The sequence below is a fragment of the Zootoca vivipara genome, chromosome 13, assembly GCF_965207765.1.
Source record: "Zootoca vivipara chromosome 13, rZooViv2.hap1.1, whole genome shotgun sequence".
Classification (NCBI taxonomy): Eukaryota; Metazoa; Chordata; class Lepidosauria; order Squamata; family Lacertidae; genus Zootoca; species Zootoca vivipara.
Window position 1 is genome coordinate 30,974,902 of NC_142596.1, and position 23,732 is coordinate 30,998,633.

The 23,732-nt window shown below is 46.4% G+C and overlaps 1 protein-coding gene across 3 annotated transcripts; it reads right to left on the reverse strand.

The window, feature by feature from the left end:
• Positions 1-319: 319 nt before the first annotated feature.
• Positions 320-23,700, reverse strand: LOC118093306 (hydroxyacylglutathione hydrolase, mitochondrial). 3 transcript variants are annotated; one of them, XM_035132330.3, is made up of 9 exons: positions 23,473-23,700; positions 15,390-15,571; positions 13,589-13,653; positions 11,637-11,754; positions 9,574-9,682; positions 7,591-7,694; positions 5,956-6,057; positions 4,304-4,383; positions 320-2,777 (listed from the first exon to the last, which is right to left on the reverse strand). In XM_035132330.3, exons 1-9 carry the CDS (start codon positions 23,543-23,545, stop codon positions 2,678-2,680), a joined length of 933 nt encoding a protein of 310 aa, XP_034988221.1. In that variant the 5' UTR covers positions 23,546-23,700; the 3' UTR covers positions 320-2,677. The 3 variants fall into 3 exon arrangements, with proteins under 3 accessions (XP_034988221.1, XP_088513514.1, XP_088513515.1); XM_088657388.1 differs by having other exon boundaries at positions 23,384-23,605; XM_088657389.1 differs by lacking the exon at positions 23,473-23,700 and adding an exon at positions 18,936-19,063.
• Between the last annotated feature and the right edge of the window lie 32 nt (positions 23,701-23,732).

A 23,732-nucleotide genomic window follows, 5' to 3' on the forward strand; every position in this document is an offset into this window, starting at 1 on the left:
GAAAAAATTTGGAACTATTGAGATAGACTGTGAAGAAGCAGTTTAAGGGTGCAGTTAAATTGGAAGCAGAAACTTCGTGATTAGGCCCTCATGGAATTTCTCATTTAAAACAAAAATCACAGGGATAAATTAACACTCATCCAGATCCAGTCCTGAAAGGTTCAGGGCACTGAACTTCTTTCATTGTTTCATTTGATGTCCACAAGTTCTAGTGTTATGATAGAGGGGGAAATTGTGTTTGCTTCCCGACACTTGCAATCAGCCTGTCTTTGCTGGTGGCGAACGTCTCGGCTCCAAGAATTAGAGGCAGAACCACAGCTTAGTGCAAGAGATGTTTATTGGCAGAGCAGGACACCATTGTCAACATTTGAAATAAAAGGCTCCCACACAATTTACACCTGAGGCAGCTGCATACCTCCACACCACTAGATGGCAGCATTCTTTTAATGCTTCCTGGGCAAAGAAGAGCAACATGGCTATGTAGTTTCTCTTGCTGTGGCAGCCCCAATCAGCCACTCATGGCTGGTGGGTGCACACAGTCGCAGCAGTAGCTAAAGCAGACTGCTTGGTGCCTTCCAGATGTTTTGAACCACAACTCCCATCAGTTGTCACCTGGGACCACAATGGGAGTTGTAGTCAAAAACATGGAGGGCGCCAGATTGGGAAGCCACTATACAGTGGCTTTTAGAAAGGGGCAGGCAAGACCCCCTTCACCTCTAAATTATCCCCAGTTCCATAGTTCCAGGTGGGGGGGGTACACTCTCTTTTCAACTTTTTTTACAACATTCCTCGCTTCTTGGAATCTCAATACTGCACTGCCTTCACGAGACCCCAATTCCGTGGGTTCTGGGAGGGGTCTCGGAAGCTGCAACAGCTTTAAAATGAGTTGGCCTTTGTTACTGGTGACACTTCTTTGATCTTCTTAACTCTCTTTTATAGCAATATATTAGTTTTCTGTATATACACATATGTAGGTATGTACACGAGTCAGCTGAATCAACAAGGAACACAGGGTGCGCTTTGAGTGGGGCTGGCAAGTGGGTTGTCCATCTGGAGGGGTTTCTTGGCCCCAATGTGAGCTGTAAAAAGGTATACAGTGCTGTCAAAGGCATTTTAACTCTCACTGGTTCCTCCTGCAAAGAACTCTGGGAGCTGCAGTACACTGTGTAGAAGTGTCCTCCGCTTCCTCAAACTAACTTCCAGTTCCCACAGTTCCTTGGTTGGGAGCCACACCCATTAAAAAGGTCCAGGGACTTCTGTTTAAAGTGCAGTGTAGACACACTCAAAAGAAAATGATACCAGTGTCAAAAAACACAGCTTTCTTTTAGAAAAGGGAGATGGGGGAGAGTGGGGTGGTCAGACCTTCTCTCGATTCCATAATCTGTTGATCCTGCTTTTCATTAGAGTTGGATAGGGATGCCGGATCCAAAAGAACAATGCAGCCAAACGGATGTGTTTAGATTAGTTGTTTGCCCCAACGGCAATTTTCCGCTGTGCGCCATGCCGATGTTTTGCTGCTGCGCTGTCTGCATTGGTGACTCAGCACACAGCTAATCTTCAGCATGGACAATGTGCATGTACTATGGCTGTTTCAAAAGCAGGGGCACAATCTTGCTGTACTCTCAGCTGGCTAGCTAGAGGCATGTCCGCACAGGGGTTTCTCCCTGGATACTCAAGCGTGCTCATCCAGCATCCCTTCTCCCTCTCCTCGGCCCCAAGTGGCAGAACTGCGGCATTGCAAGATGGAAGAGTCCACAAAACTGCAGCCAGCACGACATTCCTCTCCCCCGCCCAGATTTTCGGTTGTGCCCTAAGCTGTTCGTTCCCATGCTGACATGGCTTAGGATGGGGAACCGGTGGCCCTCCAGATGTTACTGGACTCCAAGCAGGGCCAACAACTCAGGATGATGGGGGAAGGGAAATATGCTGCCAATGTGGGGATCCACACCACCTTTTTAAACCATACCTTTTCCACTTTAACAGCCATGGCTTCCCCCAAATAATCTTGAGAACTCTTGTTAGTTAAGGATGCTGTGAGGGGTCTCCTAATAACCCTGGGCAGCCTTAACCAACTACAGTTCCTAGGAGTCTTTGAGGGAAGCCATGAGGGATAAGGGCACTTTAAATGGATGGTGTGAATGTGACTGAAATCAAGAAGGTTCATTCCAAGCCTCACAAAGCCAGGGGGATTTTTCCCAAAATGGGTTTTCAAGCAACTGATGCATGGAGAAGATTTTTAAAAAATCAATTAGCACAGATCCACTTTTCAATCTGAGGCAGAGGGTGCAAACATTTCCCCTGAAGTCAAAACAAGCAAGGGCAAAAAGTTGATCTGAATTTTGTCCTGACAACCTATGAAACAACCAGGTCGCTCCTCCCCCAAGTCCCATGCACCCCTCAAAAAATAAAAAAATAAAAACGAACTTACTTTTACACAGTGGTTCAAATCCAGGAATACAAGAAAAAATAAAATTTAAACATCTTTTAAATAGCTTATAGGACATATCCTATAAGAGCAAAGTGCTTTGTTTACACCTCCTTTTAAGACAAAAACAAAAAAGATCCCTAGACATGAATTATTTGTAACACAACAGAGCAATGAGAAATTTCATTTTCCTTAACTAAATCAACTTTAGGGGGGAAAGGGGGGGTGGGAAGCAGGGAAGCGGCTGGGATTTCACTCTTTTGGCACTTTGAAGTTGTCCTTCTCTTTTCGGATGGCACCCATTGTCCGGATGGGGTCTCCTTCCCTGGCATGTTGCTGCACTGTCGGCTCCCTGCCAAAAGAAGGAAAATGGCGCATGTAGGTGGCAGGAGACAACAGGCTATTTGGTTTGTTGAAAATGGAAAATCTATGGCACCACCTGCTCCATTCATTTAAAGAAATGTGATGCCACTTTAAGCAGTCATGGCTTCCCCTAAGGAATCCTGGGAATGGTAGTTTGTTCAGGGTGCTGGGAACTGCAGCTCTGTGAGGAGTTTCCTAACAAGTTTCCAATCCAATCACAGCTCAGTTGGAGGAGAGGAGTGCTGGCTGACAGACAAGCCATGCTGCTCAACAAACACCTGCTCCCAGGATTCTTTAGGGGAAGCCATGACTGTTTAAAGTGGCCCTTTAAATGTATGGTGTGGATATGGTCCAAGTTATTTTGTTCAGAGAATTCCACAAGCACCTCTACCTGGGAGTAAAAAATACAATGGGTATTACCCAGCTAAGTTCTACTCAGAAAGTTCTTCCACTGAAAGAAATGGACCTAAGTTAGCCATGTCCATTAATTTCAATGGTTTTACTCCGAGTATCCATATAGTTTTAGAAAACTAATAGTAGTAGTAGTAATAATAATAATAATAATAATAATAATAATAATATATTTTTTTATTTATACCCCGCCCATCTGGCTGGGTTTCCCCAGCCACTCTGGATGGCTTCCAGAAGGATATTAAAATACAATAATCTATTAGACATTAAAAGCTTCCCTAAACAGGACTGCCATCAGATGTCTTCTAAAAGTCTGGTAGTTGTTGTTTTCTTTGACATCTGGTGAGAGGGTGTTCCACAGGGCGGGTGCCACTACTGAGAAGGTCCTCTGCCTGGTTTCCTTTTCTCAGCGAGGGAACTGCCAGAAGGCCCTCGGAACTGAACCTCAGTGTCCAGGCAGAACGATGGGGGTGGAGACACTCCTTCAGGTATACTGAACCGAGGCCGTACTAGGTAATAGTACCTAGAGACTGTTGCATGTGATTATGGACACACCCAGTGTTGCATATACACAACACTTTGTAAGCCACAACCAGACAACAAACACAATGAAGGAAGGTGGAAGGTCCAGGACACTCAATCTGACTTTATGGACTCAGCTACCACCAGGCTGTGAAAAACTGCCTGTTTAGCTGGCTCATAAGAAGCAACTCAACCCATGTATGTATGGCAAGCTTTTCTTTTGGCCTGGGGGCCGCATTGACCTTTGGCTAACCACCCAAGGGCCACATGCTCCCATACAGACCCTCTGCAACAGCTGGAGGAGCTTCTTGCCCTTCTGTGCTTCTTAAATGATCAAAGTAATGATAATCCCAGAGCTGTGCCTGCTTAAAATAATGTATAGTTTTAAAAAATAGACAAATATAGTTCTTAGATGCAGGACATCAGCAAATTAAGATTCTTGCTTTCAGAGAGACTGACCACTCCCATCTCACAAAACCAATTCCACTCAAGCCATGGACCCACAGCCGCAGGTCCTCAGAATGCAGGATACCCTCCCCACACCTTCTCCTTCCCAAAGTGTCATCTTCAAACACAAATTACCTGACTCTCATGAAGGGGTTGTAGGTGAATTCTTCACCAATGGTCGACGGGATGGTTGGCTCCCCACTATCGTATTTTGCCTAGGGGAATCATAAATTGTAGAGTTGGAAGGCAAAGCAAAGCAAAGTAGTTTATTGCATTAGCCATATGGCCATAGCACATGTACAAACAAGCAAGCAACTGTCGCACAGCAATAAAATATAACAAATACAATTAGAACATTAAATATAAAATCCAGGTGAATGCGACTGATTAGGTAAAGGCGAAAGCAAGGAGTGTTGGCTAAAACTTTAACAGGAATTTACATAGGACTGGGGCTGGGCAAGTTAGCCAAGAAAGCGGCCCTGAGTTTAAGGGCCTGTAGAATGTAGATAGCTACGTCACGTGAAACCAGCGACCAGAGACTGCAAAATCTCCTGGCAAGAAAGATATTGGGCCTCCCTAATGGGACCATGGCCGCCCAATTTGAGACTAGAATTGGGACTACCATCTATAGTAGCAAAAGCCCATGCCAGGATAATTATCTACTATAAATCCCTTGCAGAAATTCAAAACTCCCTACTAGCTAAACAAGCCTTCACAGCCCTTACCGGCAGCAGCAGCTGGTCTAAGGCCATGGAATCCATTTGTGATCGTTACTCCCTCCCAGACCTTGCTGCCCTGATCTCACGAGTTGGAAGGGATCCAAAGGTTTATCGAGTCCAACCCCACCGCAATGAGACTTCCGAAAGTGCTTTGGGATATGCCTTCATCCACTGATACTGAACATTCAGTTTTCATCTACTAGAAATTTTGGGAACTCCTCTGTCTGTTCACTATGCATTTGGATATTTAAGATATCCAACCAAATGTTGCATGATTGTGCCCGAGATCAAAGAGCAGGTGTTCATAGAATCATAGAATTGTTAACGCTCTGCAAAACAGGAATCACAGCTAAAGAATCCTTGACAGATGGCTAACTAAGCTCTTTTTAAAAAACTTCCAGTGAAGGAGCATCTACCACCTTTCAATATTCCTCCAAGTTTGGATACAACCGAATGTCATTTTGAACCAAGATGACAGACTCGAACCTTTTAAAACTAGTTTTTATCTAAGTTTTTGATTACGATTCCTGAGATCAATGTGCAGGTTTCTGTCTACATTTGGATACAACTGGATGCTATTTTGAATCAAGATGGTGAAATGCATTTTTCAAAAGTGTTGTCTTTAACAAGTGATTTCATCAAAATGATCTTTTGGTTTCTTGGGATTCCTGAGCGAGGTTGGGTACAAGGCAGCTGGTGAAAATTAGCATCAAGCCCCTGACCCTATTTCTAAGGGAGGTGAAAGGAATGGAAAAACAGCTCCCATCTTCCAGAGACCTAGCCAATGACAGCAAAGTTTGAAGAAGGCTCTGTTGACATTAGAACTTTCACTGTTTGCTCAATGTTCAGTTACCTGCCAAGCCCACCCACCTTTAATGGGTCATTAGCCCTCACCCTCCCAACCCCCGCAAAACCCACCCCTGCCCATTTTGGCTACAGGCCTGGACTAGCACTGCTGGAGTTAAGGAATCAAACTGGCACTGCCTGCCCCAATGGCATGGGGTGCGGAAGGGAACAGAGGCTGCCCACTGACTGCTCTCCTCTCCAGGAATGAGAAGCCTGTCTTGCCTTTGCCCATGAGAGTTTTCGCTGGATCGCGCTGTTGTTGGGCTCAACATGCCGGGCAAACTTTAAGTTGTTGACGGTGTATTCGTGACCACAGTAGACTTTCTAGAAAGGAAGGAAGAAGAGGAAGGGAGTTAAAAGTCACTGAAGGCCTCGAGGAAGGGCAGTAGCTCAGTGATAGAGCATCTGCTCTGCAGGCAGAAGGTCCCCAGTTCAATCCTCAATAGGAATGGGAGAGTATAAGGACTCAGCAGAAGGCAGCTTCCTATTTAAACCAGCCATTTGTTCAGAGCCATGGGGACTAGAACTTTTCTGTATTTTTAGGGAAAGGAACATCGCTCAGGGGTAGAGCTTTGCATGCAGGAGGTCTCAGGCTCAAACCCCGACATCTCCAGGTAGGGTTGGGAATGTCCCCTGCCTGAAATCCTGGAGGGCTGCTGCCAGTCAGTGTCAACCATACTGAGCTCTATGGACCAAAGGTTCTGTCTCAGTGTAAGGCACCCCTAAGTTGCAAGACAGCTGTCTCAGTGTAAGGCACCCCTAAGTTGCAAGACAGCTGCTTTTTGTGCCCAATTCTGAGGTTTTCAGCAGACTGTCATGCTGAAGGACAGTTAAGGAAGAAGCAGTCAGTATATGATCCTGGTCAGGCGCCTTGCTGCTTTGCTTCCAGCTTGATGCTCACATAACTTTACTCTCAACTCTACCCCTTTGCCAGCCAGTTGATGGAGGGAGGCCCACCCATTTTTACTCTGGTGCCAAGCCACTTCCTTTGTTCCCTTGATGGTCTGTAACCTAGGCTATCAGCTCACCAGGAAGCTAGCCTGGCTATTCCAGGAATTAGAAGGGTCTCGGCATGCAGCCCACTCTTCCCCCATCTCACAACAATATATACCTGATGGCTCTGAGGTGGGCAGAGGGATTAAAACCTCTCTGGCTAGCCCAGTGCCCCAATGGGGAGACAATTCATACTTTTCCATTGCTTTGCCTGACATGAGGGCCAGGCCTGTCTTTTAACTGTTCCCTGCGAAACGGTTATTTTGCTTTCTGGTTTGACAATGCAAGAGCCGGATGGGGCTACCAGATGCTCTGTTTTTTATATCTGTTTCATTTGGACGTAACTAACCCCTTTTTTGGCCTCAGGGCTGCATTCATGGTGGCTAACCCTTGGGGTGGGGTGGCACATGCCAGTGGTGGGTGTGGTCACCCCACACACTCTCTTGCACAATCTCTTTCACACACACACACCAGCTGACCTGCACAGATCAGCTGATAAACCGGGGTACCACCTCTGTCCCTGTGCATCAAATCATCAATCTGATGACCATTTGTATTCCCCATCAGGGTGCTGGGCTCCCAACCTCAGCTGCGTGCCTTCTTTTTGCCAACACCACCAGAATCTGTGGGATATTTTTTTGGTGGGGAATAGGAAAATGTGTTGGTTGCCAGGTAGGTCAGACCACCAAATGGGGGGTTAGCCACCCCTGGCTTAACTGTTGTTGCTTCCCTCAAAAAGTTTTGGGAGATGTAGGTTGGCCTGGTTGGCAAGAGTCCTCCAAGAGCGAACACAGTTATCAAAGTTAATTGTCTTTAGTACGGAACGAACACCCCAGACCCAAACAGGGAGCCTTTGTGTAGTACCGTTTCTGGAGGGAGTCGCCCCAAGATCTCAATAAGGGCTCTGTACATTTCCTCCGGGGTTCCTTCAAAGAACTTCCCACAGCCTGCAACAAACAGCGTGTCACCTAGAGAAGGGAGGGAGAGAGAGAGAGAGAAGAATGAACACACTTTAATGATCTCACTAGAGAACCAGGAACTGGGAGCACCATGATGGAAAAGGAAGGAGATTCTGCTGAGGCAGAGGTGAGAAACTTCAACACTAGGGACTAGAAGCTTGCAGTGGGTGACAAAGAATCAGCATAATGACTTGAGCCACAGCTGAGTGACCAGCAGACCCAGAACTCTGTGCAGCCTCTAAATGCTATTGATTGTGGCCCTCCATTGCTTCCTGAGGTTGCTCTCCATTCTTCCATCCTGCAACCATTCATCCCCTCCCTGCATAGCTGTCAACTTTTTCCTTTTTTAAAGGGAAATTCCCTTATTCCGAATAGGATTCCTCACGAGAAAAGGGAAAAGTTGACAGCTATGCCTTCCTGTTCCATTTCCTCCTTAGTTTTCATGGCATATTACTAGATTAAAATAAAATGGATTTTTTTTACGGTGCCTCTGTAAGTTTCTTAGATTTCCAAATGTGCCCCAAAATATGAGGACCCATGAGACCAACCTTTCTGGAGAATGGGATCTTAATCTGAATGCAAAACTCTGAAGGTGGGGTGGGGGTAACAAAATGAAGGAACGCTCACTATGGAGCACCCAAATTTAGAAGATCGGGAGAGACACGGATCCGTTCAGGGTGACACTTTCACACTGGAAAAAGGGCTAAGAAGTGAGAAAATGTGTCAAGATGCAGAAGGCAATTCTTGGATTCAGGAAGCAAAGTGGCAGATCACATGCTTTGACCAACACCTAACCAGCTGGACGTGTTTGGTTACACCCAGATGAAGGCAGTGGGGTGGCCAACACCCAACCAGACAACCACATTGGGTGAAGCTAGATTAAGACATCAGGAGGGCAGAGAGAGCATCTTTACATAAGAGCATTGGTAGAGTCATCTCGATTAGAACAGCGGCCCATTGAGCCAGATGCTTGTGGGGAACCTGCAAGCAGGACTCAAGTCCAATAGTACTCTGTCCACCTGCAATTCACAGCAGCTGGTATTCAGGGACATACTGCCTGCAGGCATGGAGGCACAGCACAGCCATTGTGGCAAGGAGCCATTAATAGCTTCATCCTTCATGAATTTGCCCAATCCTCTTTCCAAGCCATCCAAGTTGGCTGCCACTACTGCCTCCCGTGGGAGCACGTTCCATAGCTTAACTGTGCTGTGTGAAGGACTTTCTTTCATTTCTCCTGAATCTTCCAACATTCAGATTCATCACAAGTCCACAAATTCAAGTATCATGAAGGAGTGTCTTCACCCCCATCATTCTGCCCGGACACTGAGGTCCAGTGCCGAGGGCCTTCTGGCGGTTCCCTCGCTGAGAGAAGCCAAGTTACAGGGAACCAGGCAGAGGACCTTCTCGGTGGTGGCACCCGCCCTGTGGAGCGCCCTCCCACCAGATGTAAAAAAGAAAAACTACCACCAGACATTCAGGAGACATCTTAAGACAGCCATGTTTAGGGAAGCTTTTAATGTTTAATAGATTATTGTATTTTAATGTTTTGTTGGAAGCCACCCAGAGAGGCTGGGGAAACCTAGCCAGATGGGCGGGGTATAAAGAAATAATAATAATAATTATTATAGAAATGGGAAAGGTTTTCTCTATCAATTTCTTCTATGCCATACATAATCAGGAAAAGGTGAGTGCGGAGGAACATGACATGATCCCCTTGATCATTTAGACTGCACTTATCTGAATATTTTCCAATGCTACAATATCATTTTAGTAATATTTTAACAAAGGCAATCCCTGCACTCTCTTGGGGGGGGGTTAGGTTGCACCCCCCCCCCGTGTTGCTCAAGCTGCTGAGGCCAAGGCAAAAGAAGTGCCCCCAAACCCTCACCTGTGAACACAGCAGGCGGCTCAGAGCTGTTTGGCTTGGTCACAAAATAGCAAATGTGCCCAGAGGTGTGGCAGGGAGTCGACAGGCATTTCACGTTAAGAGATCCAACCTAAGAAAAGGTGGGAAAGCTCAAGTCACTGAGGGGAAAAGCAACGGGGCAGATAAACCACAATTGCCCTCCAAGGGCACGACCGCTCCGCACCAACATGGCGAATCTCAGATTGGTAACACCCACAGGGGTGAAGAGAAGCAGAGGGGTGGGGATGAGGAGGAAAGGAACCCTAAAAACTGATGCAAGCCAATGGCTATGGTCTAGTATAGTGTGTTTTGAGTAGCCATGATGTGCGCACACGTCTTGGTTGCAGAGAACTCTTTGTCAGGCAAGATGGGAAGCTTGACTAATTCTCAGCTGAAAGAAGCACCCGTGACAGCTGTGTGGCCTTGGTCATTCCAGCAGGGTCTGACATTTTCAGCAACTCACTACGTGCAGCGACTGGGGAAATCAGGCTTGCTTTGTCCACAGGGGGCAATGAACGCCTGTGTGGGCGGGCTATGAGATCACCCATTAAAGGCTGCATTAGATGTGACATTAATCACACAAGTGGTCCTCTGCAAAGGTTTGCGTAAATCCAGACAACAGTTCAGTGGAGGAGGGTCTTGCCCTTGGGCTTCCACTGCTGTTTCGATCCACCTCCTTCCACAGCTACTTAGTAAATTTTAAAAAGAAAGCAAGTAGGCAAGGATCAATCAGCTGGTTAACATCACATCTAGTTTGATCTTCAGGATTGTCTTTAGCTGAGTTTTACTCAGACTAGACCCATTGAGATTAAGGGAGCTATGTTATTCATGTACATTAACTTCAATGGGTCTACTCAGAGCAGGACTAGCATCAGATACAACCCTAAGCCCCCCAGCTACCAAAAACGCTTGCACAAGTATAACCAGTATTTGGAGCCGGTGAGATGCATCCATTTCCCCCACTGGAGAGGTCTATGATAAAGACAAAGCCTGCATCTGGGCTGGGGAACATGACATTGGACCCCCACTACCAGCAGCCCACATGGCTGAAAGTGATGGGCGTTGGGAGTCCAGCAAGGACTGGAGGGCAGCAGATTTCCCATCCCTGACCTACATCATTGCAAAAGTAGATCTAGTTCAAGATATCACTCTACCTACCCTGTAAAGCACGGGAGGCTAACCTGTGGCCCTCTAGATACTGTTGTTGGACTCCAGCTCTAACCAGCCCTAGCTAGCATGGCCAATGGTCCAGGACGATGAAGAGTCCAGCAACCTCTGGAAGACCATGGGTTAGCCGCCCCTGTGATGAAGTTGACATGGCAGCCTCTTAAGAAGGACAGGAATGTGCAGGACCTGCTCATTGCTTCTCTCAGGTGCCCTAAACAGTCAACCACTGCTTGAAAACACCTCCTGGGCAAAAAGCTGCTGGGAGGCTGTGCTGTGCTTGATTGCTGTGACACTAGCGTTTAGAGAAGGCCTTTGTGGACACGAAGTCTTTGTCAAGAGGCTGATGTGGCAACAAACTGTGTGTCTTCTCATTTGCACTGCGCACATCTGCTTGTTTTATGGGCAAAACAGGGCCAAAATCGGAGGGGTGGAAACTCTGTGGCACTTCTGGTGCATCACACAACTCCCATGGGAGGCACCTGGTGTCACAGGGTGTTTGCCCCTCGTCTTCAAAAAGGGAAAACGGCCGGGGAGTCACCCTGCTCAAGGAGGAAGCTTCCCCCCCCCCCAAAACCTCTCCTTCCTCGTGATAGTTCCATGCTTGTGGCAGGCAAAAAGGGCCATTCTGAGCCAGCACCGCAACTGTGCATTATGTGTTCCTGTGCTTAAGCGAAAAAGACCAAAAAAAAGAGGCAGGAATTTCAGCCCATTCTCCACAAGCAGAGAGCTGCCATGTGCAAAGGACATTTGTGTGGGGAGGAAACGGTGACAAGAGCGCAATTGCCATGCTCCAGGGCCTTCGTGTGCCTCCGTGCTCAAACGGAACACATGATTTCAGAGGGTGTTTTGGGCAAACGTATTTCCCCCGTTCTTTTTACCTGAAATGACATAAGATGAGAGACTTTCTGGGTCAAGGCTCCAACCCTGCTATCTCCCCCGTACACTTGTAACCCCGGCTCCATCTTTACAAGTTTCTCATTGCCACCAGCGTGGTCCCTAGAAGGTCAAAATGGTCAGACTTTGGAGCAAAACACACAAGAGGCAGTCTCTTACAACGCGCATCAAGCAAACGGCCTGAATCCTGTTTTTCTTTAAAGTTAAGACATTGGTCATTTTCTTTTTTCTTTTTTTAAAAATGGAACTAATGGCCTCATCCTGTAGTCCAAGGGTGGTCTGGGGTGGGGCAATGGTCCAAGGGCCTGCACACTGTAATGTGTGTAGGGGCTGGCTCCACCACTGGGCTGTGAGGCCTTCAATTTGAGGTATCATGAAATTCTTACTTTTTAATTTATCATTAGGTTGAAATTAATCAACATACCCAATATAGGTCCATTAATTGCAATGGGTCTGTTCTTAGTAGAACTTAGTTAGACAACAATCACTGTATTTTTTATTCCCAGGTAAAGGTGCTTGTGGAATTTTCTGGACAAAATAACTAGGGCCGCATTCACTCTGTACATTTCAAGGAACATGACACCACTTTTAAAAGCCATGGCTTTGCCCAATGAATTTTTAAGGGTGCTGACAGTTGTTAGGGGGCCCCTATTCCCCTCACCGGGCTACCATTTCCAGAGTGGCTTAACAATTTCCCTTAGCAAACTACCACTCCCAGAATTCTTTGGGGGGAGCCATGACTGTTCAAAGTGGCATCATAAGCGCTTTAAATGTACAGCGGTACCTCGACTTACAAACGACTCGACAACCGAATTTTTCGACTTACGAATGGGGCAAATGGCCGCATGCTTACGAATTTCTTGACACCTGAACGGAAACCGCAGCGGTTTTAGATAGGGTTTTTTTTGACTTGCGAATTTTTAGATGGGGTTGCTTCGACTTACGAATTTTTCCGTTTCCAATGCATTCCTATGGGAAATCGCGTTTCCAATGGCGCTTTTCGACTTACGGATTTTTCGACCTACGAAGGTGCCTTCGGAACGGATTAAATTCGTAAGTCGAGGCACCACTGTACGTTATAAATGTGGCCTTGGTCAGACTTGAGGTATTCTACACCTTCTTGGAAGCAGGTTGTTGGGTGTTGCTGTTTCACCTCAGGCAGCAAAATGCCTTGGCCTGGCCTGGATAGCGAGCACCACAGTGATTTTACAGCAAGGAGCTCATCCTGTTTCACACAAGAGAAAGTTGTGAGGCACACAAAGAAGAGAGGCTAAGGGGAAGAGATAAAGGGAGATTCGTCAAGGCAATTCAATTGAGAGGAGGAAGTCCTTCTTGACTTCAAAATACAATTATTAAGGCCAATGTGGTGTTAAAATTAAATGATGCCCCATCATAGACCTTAAATTTGATTTCCAAACAAAACTGAAGCTGGTTGAAATGCCATGGGAAGTACTGACTTGTCAATGTTGTTGTTTAAAAAAAATGGGGGGGGGGGAGAAATTAAAAAGTGTCTTGACTGGAAATGAAAAGAAACTGGTTGAAATTTGGAGTGGGCAGTGAGATTACTGTGTGTGCGTGTGTGTGTAAGGGCGTGTTGAGAGGCAATTGGGTTGCAGGATTTTGTTGAATTCATTAAACTAAATAGTTCTAACTAGATTCTGACTGAATGTGTAGTTAATGGATACTATTTTGAATTTCATTGTGTTACCATCTTCTTTAGTCTGTAGTACAAACCGCTATTCTGAATAATATTTTTTTATAGCGTAGGGAGCACTGGGGATGTGTTTCTGGAACCAACGGGGCCGTGGCCCGAAAAGGTTTGGGAACCACTAAAGTATACCATGGCAGCCTCCCACAGCACGAAGCTGAACAGCACATACATCACCGAAGCACAAGACATTTCCTTTATTTAAATCATATAACACAAAAGGGTTACCAGTGGTGATGCGTAGTAAGGACAGTGGTCAGTTTCACTCCATGTTTCCTGACTGCATCCACAACCTACAGACACAGGTGGAAGAGGAAAGATATTTACCTTTTCACAAAATCTATTTGAGTCACAACCAGCTTTGTGGCTTAATTGGATTCTGTGAGTCCTTAAGGAGGCTAAGAGACATGGACTGCAAGGCTGGAAGGACAAATGCCCCCATCCCCATCCCTTGCTGAATGGCCTGAAGATTTCACGACACTTTCTATGGCTACATTCACACCATCCATTAAAAGCACTGTTGTTTACAGTCATGTCTTCCCCCAAATAATCCTGGGAGCTGTAGTTTATTAAGGGTGCCAAGAATTGCTAGGAACTCCCTTCAAAGAGCTACAGTTCACAGAGTGGTTGAACGATCAACCCCTCTTCCCAGGGAAATATGGGAATTGCAGCTGTGGGAGGGGGAGAGGAGAATCCTATCAGAACCCTTAAAGGTAAAGGGACCCCTGACCATTAGGTCCAGTCGTGACCGACTCTGGGGTTGCGCGCTCATCTTGCATTATTGGCCGAGGGAGCCGGCATATAGCTTCCAGGTCATGTGGCCAGCATGACAAAGCCGCTTCTGGCAAACCAGAGCAGCACATGGAAACACCGTTTACCTTCCCGCTGTAGCGGTTCCTATTTATCTACTTGCATTTTGACGTGCTTTCGAACTGCTAGGTTGGCAGGAGCTGGGACCAAGCAACGGGAGCTCACCCCGTCACAGGGATTCGAACCGCCAACCTTCTGATCAGCAAGCCCTAGGCTCAGTGGTTTAACCACAGCGCCACCTGGGTCCCTATCAGAACCCTTAGCAAATGACAATTCCCACAATTATTTCAAATGACTGTTGAAAGTGGTATCTTGGTGCTTTAAATGGATGGTGCGAATGTAGCCTATCTTCTAAACCATGGCTTATTATGGTCAATCTCATTTAGATGCCTATTTGGACATAAGGAGTCCCTGTACAGTAAAAGGAAATACTACGAACATCAGCAGTTTCCTTATACAGATTGGAGAAAAGTAAATACATTTCCTTCTTTTGAGTCTGTAGTTAATGCGTCCCTATATGGGTAGGCTTGTTTAAACAATAATGTGTTCAGCAGGTGCTAAAAAGAATACAGTGATGGAGCCTGCTTGTTATCAATAGACAGGGAGTTCCAAAGTATAGGTGCTGCCACACTAAACAACTGAGTTCTTACAAATGTGAAACAGTTATTATGTGGTCCTTGCAAGAGTGCCAATTCTGCCATCTGTAGTGGTCAAGTGGGCACATATTGGATAAAGTGATCTCATAGCTAAACTGGTCCCAAGTTATTAAGGGCTTCATAGACTAATAGAAAAACCTTGAACTTTTCTCGGTAGCAAATCGGCAACCAGTGCAGATCTCTGAGCACAGGTGTTATATGCTGACAAGGCCTCACTCCTGCCAGCAATCGTGCTGCAGTATTCTGCAATAACTGCAGCTTCCAGATCAAGCACGAAGGGAGCCCCACCTAGACCCCCACACTGACTGGCAGCAGCTTTCCAGGGTTTCTGCCAGGGGACATTCCTAACCTTCCCTGGAGATAACAAGGACCTTCTGCATACAAAGCAGATGTTCTTAAGCAATGAGCTACAGCCCTTCCCTTTAGGAACATAGGTAGCTACTTCATACAGAGTTGGATCCATCTAGGTCAGCACTGTGTACACTGATCAACTCCGCAAGTGTGGATCTGATCGACTAAACTGTGTTCTCCAAAGCTTCTAAACCCAGAAAGAGCAGAGGTACCTTCTGGGGCTGCACAGGGTCAACTATGGCAGCCTCCTTGGTGTCCTCGTCGATGAGCAGGTACATGTAATTGTCTGTGAGGGCCGGGAGCAGCTCCACCTTCATGCTGGCTTGTGAGATAACCTTGGATGCTCTGCTTTCAAACTCGGTGTGGAGGAAGTGGGTGCGAAATTGCGGCAAACCTTCAGGAGATTAAGAAGAAGGACAAATTTTTAGCAGAGGCAGCGGGTCTAGCAGTGAAGGCCAGTGTGTATGGGGGGGTGTGAGGGTATGTGGCCCCCATGATGCTCTGGGCAGAGACTGGTGAAATATTCCGATGCACCAATGAAGGAGCAGTTTAGCTAGTGGGGGAGAGAATTTTGGGGAGGGTGACAGTTAAACGGTCAACAGAGAGGCAGCAAGGGCCTTAAGAAGCTGCTTTGCACCAAGTCTGGCCATTGGTCCATCTGGTCTTGGGGGTGGGATTACCTCGGGTGGTGCTAAGAGACAAGGAGGCAGCAGGGGGTCCCTCCAAGAGCCTTGATCACTTACTGTACTTTTCAGTCTATAGGACGCCTCCATGTATAATTCTACCCCTATTTATGGGGTCTCAAATTTAAGAAAACAGGGGGAGTTGTTGAGCTTTTCTTTTGCAGGGGATTGCCCAGAGTTGTTGAGCTTTTTTTAGGGGGGATTGCCAAAAATCGCTCACCCGCACACGTCGCAAGATCTGCCTTCCGTCTGTCCCATCGCCGGCAGAAGTTGCAAATCAACCCACCCAACTGCCAGAGCGTCAGCCAATCAACAACATCCACTGATGCGCCAACAAATAACATGAACAATACCCGCCGACAGCCACAGCAGAACCAAACAAATGTCCACCCTATGCGCTACCCATGTATAAGACGCCCCACACTTTTAAAAATGATTTTGAAAGAAAAAAACATAGTCTTATTCATGGAAAAGTATGGTATTTACAACTGACCAGGCTGGAGCCCAGAATGAAACACCTTCCTCGCTTCATATTAGAAGTTTTACTGCTCTTACCGCTTTCAAAGCTATTTCCTTTGGTCACAATTGTTTGTATTTACAATTCTGAGATTCACAAGTCACAAGGTAGCCAATTATTGGTAACACCTATTGATTTCGTTATAATTTAGTTACCACACCTCTGTGGTAGGTGAAAGTCTATACATGTGTGGCAAGTGGCTAAATATAAATAATTTATGCTATAAACTTCCTTCAGCCTTACACTTTCATTAGTAAATATTCTTTACTGAATATTATTTTTTTAGTTACAAGATTAGGTCAGAGCATATATTTATTTTTGCATATACAATATGTATTTTTTGAAAAAAATTGGCAGTTAACTGTTACTGTTTCATATTTTATTGTGTTGTTGGGATGCAGGTGGAGCTGTGGGTTAAACCACAGAGCCTAGGGCTTGCCGATCAGAAGGTCGGCAGTTCGAATCCCCATGACGGGGTGAGCTCCCGTTGCCTGGTCCCAGCTCTTACCAACCTAGCAGTTCGAAAGCACGTCAAAGTGCAAGTAGATAAATAGGTACCACTACAGCGGGAAGGTAAACGCCGTTTCCGTGTGCTGCTCTGGTTCACCAGAAGTGGCTTTGTCATGCTGGCCACATGACCCGGAAGCTGTACGCCGACTCCCTTGGCCAGTAAAGCAAGATGAGCGCCGCAACCCTGGAGTCGTCTGAGACTGGACCTAATGGTCAGGGGTCCTTTTACCTTCACTGTCTTCCTTAGTGAACTGTACAAATGGCTATTTTGAACAACGCTTTTTATAGGGTAGGGGGCACTGGGGATGAGCCTATGGGACCAAGGGTTGAACCTGCTTGAACCTGTCAGCTAAGGCCATTTCCTACATTCTGTCATACTAATGCAGGGGTCCCCAAACTACGGCCCCCGGGCCGGATGCGGCCCAATCGGCCTTCCAATCCGGCCCGCGACGACTCCCGCCGCCCGCTGCCGCCGCCCGCTCTCACGGCGCGCGGCGCAGCGACGATCTAAAAAATCGGCAAAAAATCGCCGAAAATCCTTTGTGCGCATGCGTATGGGCCTCTCCCGACCCGGAAGAGGTCATTTCTGGTGCACTTCCGGGTCGGGGGAGGCCCATACGCATGCGCACAAGCGATTTTTGGCGATTTTTTCCCGCCCGTGTGCGTGTGCGCATGCGCACGGGCGCGCACTCCCCCGCCCTCCGGCCCGCTGCGCGCGCACTCCCCTTCCCCCCGGCCCACCGCGCGGTCGGCGCGGCGGGCACCGGCCCGCCGCGCAGAAAGTCTGGGGACCCCTGTACTAATGCTTCAAACTTAATGGACGATATCATTTCTCCACAAAAATGCAACCTGCATTTGAGCAGCCACCAAGAGGCTTTATTTCTTTAAAAATAAAGAAATGAGGTGACCTCATTTTCCAAAGAGGTCCAGTTACATGCTATGCTGAGTCATCTCCAAGTCCCTTCAAAAGTGTACAGCAGTGCCTCTCAGTAAGCGGAAGAACCCGTTTGTCTCCCCACAAAGAGACCTGCTTCTCCGGTTGTATTTTTTTTAATTCACGAGAGAAACTGCCTTGCCCAATGGAAAAAAGTAATTAAATTAAACAGATACAAACAGAGAAGCTTTTCAAATGGCTACACGCACATTATTAATATCCTTACAATAACCCTGTACAACAGCATTATTTCCATTTGGCTTTGGGGGTTGGGTTGCCAGACTCAATAGAGGACAGGACTTCTGTGCCTTTGATTACCCCGCTCTCTTTTGAGTCTGGAAACCTTAAAGAGAAACCAGCAGACCCTTTGCTTGGAAATTCTGCTGGTTTCACTTTAAAGTTTCCAGACTCAAAAGAGAGCAGGGCAATTAAAGGCACAGAAGTCCTGTCCTCTATTGAGTCTGGCAACCCTATTTGGGGGGGGGGGACCCAGTAACAACACTGGCGTCTGTCTATCCCTGATTTACACTAACTATAAGTGGTTCTTCATGGGATTCAGACAAGGGGTCTTTCCAAACCTCACTTGGAATTGCCAGGGATTGATCCTGGGACCTTCTGCATGCAAAGCAAGTGACTTACCTACTGAGCCACAGATCTCCAGATAAATGCACGTTTCCTGATTCTGCCACACATTTCCCTGAGTCTAGATGGGTGCCTCAAACCTCACTTAAGCAGCATTTAAGTTAGCAAGAGTTACTGGTCCACACAAATCTTTACAGGACTCCATCAGTCACCAGTGACCCAGATTGCAGGTTTTCCCCTGCCTGGCAGTTTATTTATTTTAATTATGTAAGGCATTTTTACACCCTGCCCTTTTGAGCCCCAAAACCGGCTCCCAAACCAGCATAGAAAAATCAGTACTACAACGGTCGCTGATATCAGACTGAGAATATGAAAAGATATGACACACAAGGAAGAAGAGAAGAGGAGGAAGGATGAAAAGAGCAAGCTCGAGCACAGGTCCTTAAAATTACAGCTCCTATAACACAGTTATATTACTTGGAGACAATTCTACCACAGGCTCCCATAGAACAAGGATTATTTACAAGCTTGCCTTAAAGGTGCACACAAGCAGCGTATAGTGTAATGATGAAGGATCCTTCCTTTCTTCCTATGACCTGCAGGACTCTGAGTTTTCAAGCCATCACAGAGCTAGACAAGCTCAGTCTAGAAGACACTAGGACGGCTGTTTCAACACCTACAATCTCCACAATCCAGCTGTGCAGATGGCTCAGCTAGACTGAGCTCCACCCATCCAAAACTGCTGTCAGCGATTATCACTGTTTGTGTTGTCAGCAAGTCTGGCTTACCACAAAGATGTACCAAGGGGTAGGGTGTGGGTGGGTGGGTGGGAGCTATTTCCCTGGGGTATCTCCCACACTCCTAGTTATCTGTTCTAGAGAAGCTGAGTGGAGTGGTTAAGCCTTTATGAAAGTCTCAGGGAGATGGTCAATCACACGGTTGGCAAACAAGAGCAGAAACTCATGGGGCCTGGCCAGCAAATGTGAAAGTGAAAGACGATATGGACAAAAGAAACGGAAGCATAGCTGCCAAGTTCTCCCTTTTTTTAAGGGAAATTCCCTTATGCTGAATAGGCTTCCTCGCGAGAAAAGGGAAAACTTGGCAGCTATGAACGGAAGTGATTATTTAAAAACAAAGCAATGGGGGCGGGGCGGTGGATAACCAGGAGTGCTAAATGAGCTAGGATTTTTAAAGCCAAGGTTCCTTTTTTTTTACAGTGGCAGGTTGAAGGGAGCTTAATAGCAACTCAGTGTTTCCCTATTCACCTTGCACATCCTTTTAGCACTGGGAATGCACTGACTGGAAATACACTGGGGTTAAAAGGGAAGCAGCCTCATCTAAATAATGGGGGCAACCCAGTCAGGTGGGTGGGGTACTAATCTAATTCTGATACTATACTACTACTACCACCACTACTTTATTAATTATAATAATTTGGTGGTGTCATCGCCACTAGAGCCTTTTTAGCGGTGGTTCCCTGGTTGTGGAATGCCCTTCCTAGTAAGGTGTGCCCATCTCCATCATTACTAACTTTCAGGAGGGATTTGAAAACATTCCCGTTTACCCGGGAATTTGGCAGCTTGAGAATGCAGTTTCCAGCAACCTTGAGATCACCAGTTGGAAGAATGTTTTTAACTGCTATAAAAATGTTTTTTACCTGTAACTTATTTTAGATGCTTTAATCGTAATACCCTGCCAGCAGTTAGGACAGGCACCCCCAAACTTCGGCCCTCCAGATGTTTTGGACTACAATCCCCATCATCCCTGACCACTGGTCCTGTTAGCTAGGGATCATGGGAGTTGTAGGCCAAAACATCTGGAGGGCCGCAGTTTGGGGATGCCTGCATTGGGATATTGATAGAGTATCAAATGCATCAATTAAGTCTGATGTAAGTCAGATAGCTCATAGCTTTGGCTGCTTCTGTGAACAACTCCACAAATTGGCTGGGGAAGTTCAATCCACATTTCAAGTTGGATTGACCCTGTCAGCCATCGCCATCACCACCTCAAAAAACCCCACCGACTTGTACCCAAACTGGTGGAAAAGAAACTGATCCTTCCCTTATAGTTTCCTAATCCCAGACTACAGGATTGTGGTATTTTTCAGTCTCAAAGGGAAAACTACCACAAGCAGCTTGATGATGTTAAGCTGAAACTAACATGAACATCATTTGAACTCAATATTCATGGGAACTTGATTTTTTAGTGTGGCAGCACCTACACTTTGGACCTCCCTGCCTAAAGATATCAGGCTGGCACCTTCAATGTATTATTTTTGGCCCCTGCCAAAATTATTGTTTAGACATGCTTACCCAGATGTTTAGAAAGCTGATGCAAGTTTTTATCTGTATTTTAACTTTTTGGGAGTTTCAAATGGTTATTGTTAATTTTTCATGTTGATAAATTTCTTGTTTTATTTTTTTGTAAATTACTTTGAAGGGTTCTTTTTACAATCAAGTGGATTTAAAAAAATATTTAATGAATAATAAATAAATATATTTTTAAAAGACTTTTTGAACACAGAGACTTTGCCTCATTTTAACCAAGTCTGCCTCTTCTCTGGCACAATTTTGCTACTGGAAGTTCACATGACTCCTTGTTGTATCATGTATTATGTGCATAGCTGCCAAATCTCCCATTTTTCACGGGAAACCCCCGGATTTTAATCCGTTTCCCGCTGTTATCCCGAACAGAAAAAAATCCTGGAAACCCCCCAGATTTCCTACCTGCCAGGGAGGTTCCATTTCGGCTGCTGCTCTGCCCATGCCTGGGCACCGGAAATCGGGCAGAGCGGCCCCGGAAGTTGCTTCTACACATGTCTGGACATGTGTAGAAGCGACTTCCGGTGCCGCTCTGCCCATGTCTGGGCACTGGAAATCGGGCAGCGCCAGCACCGGAAGTTGCTTCTACACATGTCCAGACATGCGTAGAAGCGACTTCTGGTGCCGCGCCGCTGCTGATCCCGCATTTTTCAGTGGAAGACTTGGTAGCTATGATTATTTGGTCAGTGTTACACTAACAGAGCACACCTGAAACACTGGCCTGTAAGCACTCCAATTGGATAATAGCCTCTACCAAAGACATCATAGACTTTGAAGAAGCACAAACTCAGGACGAAAGGGAGAAAGGAGCTAAGAGAAAGGCATGTTTGGAAAATCCTCACTGTGATCAACTCCCACCAGGAAACCTAAGTTCATACTGTGGAAAGGACATGTGGATCCAGAATTGGCCTCCACAGTCACTTATGGACACACTGTTAAGACCATATTCATGGAAGACAATCTTAGTCAGCTACGAGTGATTGCCAAAGAAGAACAGAGCACACGGTGAGCTCCACATTCCCAAATTCAATAAAAAGGAAAATATTAGAGGTACCTTTCCATCTTACAATGGACAGCAGATTTTGTTTATCAAACTGTAAGATGATAAATGATTCCTTCCTTCAGGATATAGGCATGTGCCCCCACCCTGAGAAATAGCTCCATTATTCTACAAAGCACTTTGTAAGCATCCACTTGTCTCCTTAAACCTACTTTGCTCTTCTCCTCCATATTTAATATCTTCCAGAGATATCTTCCAGAAGTAGAACTGAAATTAGTTTCCTTTTCAAAATACTCTTTTATGAAATTTGCTGTTGAATATTATCCAGATATTAAGTACCTCTAAGGTACTTAACATTTAGAAGCTAACATGCAATAGACACTGTCCAATTGCAAGCATGCAATAGTATGTAGAGGCCAGGAATATTTGATAACTGGCATGTGATCATAGCATTTGAGAGATAATGTGAAATGGCATTTAATACTTCACAGATGATGGCTTGATGAGATGTCATGCAGGCCCATACAATCAAGAGACACTAGACTAAGTTTTGTTTAATGTCAAAACACGATTTCAGACTTTTTGAGTGGCAAGACAGGAAAGCCCACCCAATTTCATTGCAGCTCATTTTCACTCAGGCTTGGCGATGCCTTGTTGCAGTATAACCCAAATCTGCTGCCCCTCAGCTGTTTTACACTACAACTCCCATCAGCCCAAGCCAAGCATGGCTGTGTTCCTATCAGCCATGGTATCCTACGTGCTTTGCTTGCCGTATGGGGCTGATGGGAGTTGTAGTCCAAAACAACTGGAGGACACCTGGTTGAGAACTAAGGCTGCGCTAATTCCTGGTCAACAACTCGCTTCCACCCTTTGTTTATTGAGGCTTTATTGAAGCCCTCGCGAGTTTGGAGTGGAATATGGCCTCAGGGGCCTTCAGCTGCTGACCGCCCCCCACCGCCAACACATTTAGCAACTCGTGGGTAAGTCTCACTCAAAGGTCATTGCACCAGCGACACCACTTTTGCTACGTATAATAAAATGAAAGAGAAGGCGGAAGAAACGAGAGAGAAAGCGCGTGTGTCACTGTAAACCAGGCATCCCCAAACTCGGCCCTGTGGTCAGGGATGATGGGAATTGTAGTTCCAAAACATCTGGAGGGCCAAGTTTGGGGGTGTCTGCTGTATGCTATACACGTTCTATATTCGTCGAAGTGTTATAGATACCCTCCAACGGGGGGGGGGGGGATCTGCTTCATCCAGGTCGCACAGATTCTCACTTAGAAATCTGCAGCCTCCGCACCCAGAAGAAGACAATTCCCAGCGAAAAGGAATAGCTATAAATAGATACCAGTATGCGCGCACTGTAAATATGTCCCGAGAAAGTGTGTCTATATTCCAGACTGGGTATAGGAAGGCGGGGGGGGGGGGGTTCTGAAGAGGTTTGAAGGTCTCCTGCCTTACAGTGAAGACTAACTTATTTTTTAACTCAGCATTTAAAAGCCGAATGTCATGCAAGAGATTTCATGCGGTTTGCAATTCGTGCTCTGCGGGCGACCGCAAGGAAAACGAGCGGCTTGGCGAGCTAGGGGTGTCCGCAGAGCGCAAGATTCCCCCTCCAAAGGACACGTCCGTCCAAGAGCAGCTGCAAGAGGATTCTCACCGAAAAAGGCGCTTTTTCAATAATAACTTTTAACAAGATAACGGCGCTCCAAATCCTGCAATGCTTCCTTCTGCTACGGCTCCACTTACCCGATCGGAGCCCCAAGAACAACACAGCGGCTGCGGCAGAGGCGCCGATCCTCCCTCCGCCCCCGCAGACCATGGTCCAAGGCGGAGGCTGCAACCAGGCACTCTCCGCGCCCCCTTACACAAGCACTGGCCGGACGATCTGTTTGGTGCAGATGCCTTCCAGCCCCTTTCCCTTTGGCCCCTGACCCGCATCAGCCAACCAATCGCTTCCTCGGACTCTGAGCCAGGCGGGGCTTTTATACGTTTGGAGGACAGGCTGG

What these genes read in the sequence shown, in the direction of transcription:
- LOC118093306 (XM_035132330.3), bottom strand. Translation starts at nt 23,545, where the DNA reads ATGGTCTGCGGGGGCGGAGGGAGGATCGGCGCCTCTGCCGCAGCCGCT. An exon ending in CTCATCTTATGTCATTTCAG is followed by an intron (nt 9,683 to 11,636) that starts GTAAAAAGAACG and finishes ACCTTTTCTTAG; the next exon opens with GTTGGATCTCTTAACGTGAA. An exon ending in AACCCCTTCATGAGAGTCAG is followed by an intron (nt 2,778 to 4,303) that starts GTAATTTGTGTT and finishes TTCTTTTGGCAG; the next exon opens with GGAGCCGACAGTGCAGCAAC.